At 41.9% G+C, this 6,000-nt stretch overlaps 1 protein-coding gene across 1 annotated transcript; it reads left to right on the top strand.

The window, feature by feature from the left end:
- Positions 1-1,516: 1,516 nt before the first annotated feature.
- Positions 1,517-5,465, top strand: HOXB1 (homeobox B1). Its single transcript, XM_039333202.1, has 2 exons — positions 1,517-2,560; positions 4,950-5,465. The coding sequence occupies exons 1-2, from the start codon at positions 1,876-1,878 to the stop codon at positions 5,297-5,299; spliced, it is 1,035 nt and encodes a 344-aa protein (XP_039189136.1). The 5' UTR covers positions 1,517-1,875; the 3' UTR covers positions 5,300-5,465.
- The last annotated feature ends 535 nt before the right edge of the window (positions 5,466-6,000 follow it).

The raw sequence follows: 6,000 nt of genomic DNA, 5'->3' as shown, positions 1-6,000 counted from the left end.
CTCCTTGTCCTTCATTTCTGAAAGAAACTACAAAAATAAATGGGAGTCCTGATGCTCCCTCCAATCACATATATGGTATTGGTTCTCCATTTCTATAGCCTTCCAGAGGACTCCTTTGCCTTTCTGCCACCCAGTCTCCTGTTCTTTCTGTTTGTCTTCTCGGTTCTGCTTGAGACATGAGCGTCCCTCCGTCCTTCATTTCTAGAGTTCATAAATGGGTAATTACGGACTTTCTTTTCCAAGGGAATCTCCTCCTTCGGCCATGTGTATTGACAAAGAGGAAGAAGCTCAACCACTCTGGGATGTTGAATATAATGGAAAGTCAAGGCAGAAACATTTATTTACTTGTTAGCACATGGAGGACAAGAGTAACTTGCAGGCTGACGCCTACAGTCATTTGTTACTTGTCAGGATATTTACTGGCTGTACAGCCCAGGGGGAAAGCACCAGAGGTTGAAGTAGGCCAAAAGTTCATTTAAGACCCAGCTTTGCAATTCTGAGGATTTGGCTCTGACCAACATTTCTCCGGAAGGTAAATGAAAAGGTGAAGTTTCTGCCTGCTCAAAGAAAATGAAAACAGCTCGGTTTCCTTTGCTCCCTAAAGCAATAAGCACCTTTTTCAAAACACCTATTTTATTTACTTGCCATAAAAAACAAAGGGACTCTTTGCTCTTCCTCCTATGCAAATCAGGATTAAGAAATGGTGGCTCAGAAAGTGGCCTTTGGGAGTTGTCTTTATTTAAGTGTGAAGAATGATTTGCAACGATTAAAATTCCCCCCTCCCCATAATATACAAATCAAAGTCCAGCAACTACAAGCTTTTTATTGAATAAAAAAATAGAAGGGGATTGCAAATGATACCAGGGAGTAGAGATGGAAAATGGATGGCTAGTCAGATCAAATAAATAACTAATAGATGGGTAGGATAGTGAATTTCAATTTCATTTGCCTTTCCCTCCCTTCCCCTTTCAACAAAACACAATTGTGTTTCTAACTTTATTTCACAACTCATTAGAATGTTGATTGAATTAAATTGCTCTTAAGAACTCTGCTTCTAGACACAAAGGCGATATGCAAAGCAAAGCTATTTGGATTTTTTTTTTAAGAGAAGGCAAAAGAGATTTTAAGCAAACCCCATAAATGTTTAAGTATCTCTTCAGTGATTATATTTTAATGAGGAAAAGGAACATTTTCTGTCATAAAGAAGTCTGCAATACCTCTTACTCTCTTTCACATACACATACACACATACATTTCTTTCTCTGTTAGGTGAGCCCCTTATAGCAGAAATGGGTTGAAAGATCTTTTTGTTTCACTGTAGGAGAAAAGTTCTGATGATTTTTGTCACTGTCTTTTCTAACACAGAGAATAGACTTTGAATAGTTTTAACTTTCCACTTCTTTTCTTCCTCCCCCAACCTCTTTTCTATCACTTCCTTTTTCCACCCCTCTTCCGAAGTCTTTGAGGGAAAAACCTTTTGACGTATCCATGTTGTTAATCAGATCGATGGGGAAAAGTTTGATTGAAGTCCCTTTGTCATGCAAATGCCAAGGACTTGATGGATGATGGCAGATATCTGACAAAGTTTGGGAGGCATTTGCTCATTGGGCTTGAAGGAAACCACGTGGTGTAGATCCCCTTCCACCCCACCACCACCTTCTCCCATCCCCCATTCGGAAAGCTTCGGGAAGGAGGGGGGCCCTTAAGCCTGGAGATCCATAGATGGGAAGGGTGGTTCTCTTCATCTCTCCCTCTCTCTCTCCCCTTTTTCCCCCTGGTTAACTTTGACATACTATCTAAAGGTTGTAGGGCAGAAGGAATCCCCATAAAACAGGGCAACCCTCTTCCATCATTGGCAAAGGAACAATACCTAGAATGAACTTCTTTTTAGACTATGCAATTTGTAACCGTGGGATGAGCGCCTACCCGCCCAAGGAGTACCAGCACCTCGACCAAGGGACCATTTCCTACCCAGCTTGCTCAGGTACCACTCCAGCCTGTGACAGCTATCACTCAGATGGGTGCTTTGGGGTGATAGGGGTGGGTGCTACTGGGCCCAATGCCCACCACCAACAGAGCCCCAGCTACCCTCCTCCTCTTCCTCACAGCCCAGCTGGCCTTGGCATCTCCTTCACCAGCCCCTCTCACCAAGGAGGGGGAGGGGGATACACAAACTCAGGTTGCAACCCCAACTTCACCAACCCTCAGTTCTATCATAGTTCCCCAGAGACGGATGGAGCCTATTTTCAGACCTCGGCCTACCCTGCCAGCTTGGCTGCAACTTCCTCCCATTCCTCTTCCCATCTAGCGGGAAGTATACCTGATGCATTTTGTGCAGCTACCCAGGGCCAATTCCAACCACATCAATATGGCTCTGATCAGGGGGGTTACTTGCAAGGGGCTTTGGGCAATCTTTCCCCACCTCTATCTGAGAACAAAGAGCCGAGGGCTTGCCGGGCCCATCCATGTCCCACGGCTGCTGCTGTTGCTGCTGCTGCCACTGCTACCATCAGCCAGACCTTCGACTGGATGAAAGTGAAAAGAAATCCTCCCAGAACAGGTAAATTTCTAATACACCTGGATGCCCAGAGAGATTAGTTATGCTCATATTGCTGTCTCACCAGAAACCCAATCAAAAAGTGGAATGGGAGGAGGGGGACAAAGGAAGCAAGTGGGAATGAGGCTTCTGCATTGGCTCAGAATTCCCTCATCTACCTCACACTAGAGATTCCAGAGACATCTTCTGAGATGGCTACTGTTGAAAAGAGAAAATCTGCTCCTGGAAGTCAGGAATGTCACTCCATCATTAACCTTGGTCTGAGAAGGCAAATCATAAGGAGGGAGGAGGGGTGGTAGAAAGAAAGGAAAGAAAGCAGTAAGGCTAGTTTGAGGATAGTTGAGATGTGAAAGACTTCTCTGTTTCCAGAATTGCTAAATGACAAAAAGAAGGCCAGATTCATTTGGCGACTGTGCTATGGATAGGTTCCGAAGTAATTGGTTCAAACTGCAGAAAGAAAAAATTGAAGCATAATGATACATGTAAACAGTAACTTAGCAAAAAAAAAAAAAAAAAAGTGAGAGTTCCCGAAACTATGGTGCTGTGATGGGGCAATTAGTGCAATTGTACTATTTATTTTGTAATATGATAGGTAAGGCAGAAAAACAATATTTTCCAAAGCTGTTGAATCAATTAAAAAAGCCAAGCAAATGATAGGTGCTTTATAGAATTTCTGACAATTCTGACTGAGACTTATAACAGTGGAAGTCCAAAGAAACTGGAGGCAGAAGGTTATCTAATCTTGATTTAGAGTTTGAGAAATGGAGAATTTTTGAACATATAGGAGCTACAATAGCTTCTAACTTTGCTCTTATTTCATTCTGCTTCCATATTTTGATCCATGGTTGCCCAAAAGGATCTGGTGAGATTTAGTTTGTCTTATACTTCCTTGTGAAAATGAGAGTTGTCTTTTTATTCACAAGAACAGAATCCTTGTCCTAGATGGACTGAGCCCTGATAAAGGAAATCTTCTTTCTACCACTACTAGCTAGAGATTAAAAGCCAGGAAGGAGCATTCCCATGAAACAGATGAACACACATGCAGAAGAGTTGCTTGTTCAAGGAAGATCAACCCAGTCAGAATTTTATTATGTGCTTATTCTTGAATAGGAGTTGGTTGAGATTAATTTTTATGCAATTGCCTTCTTCATTTGTGATGCTCTTTGAATCCTACTCAGCAATTGCCTCCCCTTTGAAATGAATTGGGTTTATTTTGGACTTTGGTCCTGCCCAGAGCTGGTTCAGATTATTATTTTTCATCTTACCGAACTTTGATCAGATCCAGGGGAGACATATCAGGAACAGAACTAATGTCCCTCAATTCAGAAACTGGGATTGAAGTTAAAAAAGAGCCTGGTCTGTACAGAATATGTTGAAACTGTTTGAGTGAGGTAGCCCTGACAGAAAAGGTGAGTTCACACATAAATCAAAGTGCCATTTATTTTGTATTGACATTGTAGTGACTCATATGAACTGGGTTTCCAGAGACTTGTTACATGGCTTATTGCTATGTAGAAATCCAATCATAGATAAGATGTTGAACCATCAACTACAAGTAGATCTGACTTTCCATTCCAATATTTTTAGTATAAAATAAGGCTGGTGGGAAATGTCTTTGTATAGACACAACATACTGTTGTCTCAGCATGAAACATATAGGATATTGTCAGATCAAGATTTGGGAGAAAAACTTTTAAACAGAGGCTGAAGTTTCTTTCAAGTCTAAACATTTCAGAGTGTCTTTTCTCAGGGGGTAAAAAGAATTTTGTGTTTTGGGGTGAAGAGAATGAAGGTTTTATCAGCTTGATCTAAGATTTTTAAAACGTTGTTCTCCAATCTTTTCCTGGACCAGGTTATTTCCCTACTTGTTCCAAATCAGCCTGACAGAGGACTGACTAATCTAGAATACAAATAACTTTTTGTGCTGAAACCTTGCAGAAATTGTTTTATAAATATAAAGATCAGAACACAATCTGTAACATAAAGATCAGAGCACAATATTTCCTAAACCTAGAATTAGGAAGTGGGAAATCTTAATGGGGAGTGAATGGATTGCCACAAGGAAATTAAGCCCCCATTCCTGAAAGGGTCCAAGTATGCCCGGAATATGTAGAGGAAGCTTTTCAAGTTGATGCCCTCCAAGGTGTGTTATATCACAACTTCCAGCTTGAAAGTATGCCGTACAATATAAAGGATACTGGCCAGGAACAGCTAAGGTAAAGTACAGTAAAGGATGCCACTAAACATCTTCAAAGCTCTGAGGTCCTGATAGGCACACAACTGCTTCTAACTAGGTTTATATCAGAGAGGATGTTGCTGATTGCTGGTTTATTTTGGAAATAATTCTAACCAATGGGTTGATTGTTTCTCCGTTTCTGGCTCGTCCCAGCAGCGAAAGTGACTGACTATGGATTAGCCGTCAATGCCAGCACGATCCGGACCAATTTCACCACCAAGCAACTAACAGAGTTGGAAAAAGAGTTTCACTTCAGCAAGTATCTCACTCGAGCCAGACGGGTGGAGATCGCTGCTACTTTGGAGTTGAACGAGACTCAGGTAAAAATCTGGTTCCAGAATCGGAGAATGAAACAGAAGAAGAGGGAAAAAGAAGGATTGGCTGGTCCCCATCCCACCGCCGCCGCGGCTTTCCGCGACTCTACCAAGGAAAGCAGCGAAGCTGCGTCTGACAGATCCAGCGGGTCCTCCACTCCCGAAGCTTCTCCCAGCTCGGTGTCCTCTTGAAGGGGAAGGAGGGTTAGTTAGGTCGAGTCCTGCCCACCGAAGTAACCTCCTCTTTCAGAGAGGCAGTTGCTCGGTTTGTAAAGCGAATAAACGGTCCTAAGCTTATGGGCACAAAAGACAAACCCACCCGAAAAAACCAAGAACACACGCACATATGATACCTATGCACACGCGCCCCTCTTACGAAAAAGAAACGCGTATTTTCAAATATAGAGATACAGGAACTTTTGCACAATTTTTTTTCTGGGTACTCAATAGTTAATTACAATTATGCAAACGATTTCCATCAGGATTACTCATAAATGTAGATTTTTAAGTTCTCGTCCTAAGCTTGCGTTTCTACGCCTTCGCTGTCAGATTCGTGTATTATATGTTTCTTTCTTACTTCAAGCTTCGGAGTGAGTGTAATCTCCACATCACTAGAATACCAGCAAGACAAATCCTTATTTTCCTTCCCAATTTCCTTTTTTAAAGCATGAGGTAGAAGAGGGACCTCTGTACTGAGCTTTTAATCTTTCTCTCTTCTATGCCTTACTATACCCTCTTTTTATTTCTGATTCTCATAAGAAGCCCGAACAGTCTGTATCTTAAAGGCTAGTTTACTACACTTATCACCTCAGGAACAACTCTTTTCCTTCCTCCATCTACCTCCCTGAAAATTAGGAGACACACTTTTGGTAGTAGGTAATTGGAGGTGGTGG

Source organism: Crotalus tigris, unplaced genomic scaffold (assembly GCF_016545835.1).
Source record: "Crotalus tigris isolate CLP2741 ecotype Arizona unplaced genomic scaffold, ASM1654583v1 scf7180000024472.5447098, whole genome shotgun sequence".
Taxonomy (NCBI): domain Eukaryota; kingdom Metazoa; phylum Chordata; class Lepidosauria; order Squamata; family Viperidae; genus Crotalus; species Crotalus tigris.
This window is presented reverse-complemented; position numbering and strand designations above follow the sequence as displayed.

What these genes read in the sequence shown, in the direction of transcription:
- HOXB1 (XM_039333202.1), top strand. Translation starts at nt 1,876, where the DNA reads ATGAACTTCTTTTTAGACTATGCAATTTGTAACCGTGGGATGAGCGCC. An exon ending in AAGAAATCCTCCCAGAACAG is followed by an intron (nt 2,561 to 4,949) that starts GTAAATTTCTAA and finishes TCGTCCCAGCAG; the next exon opens with CGAAAGTGACTGACTATGGA.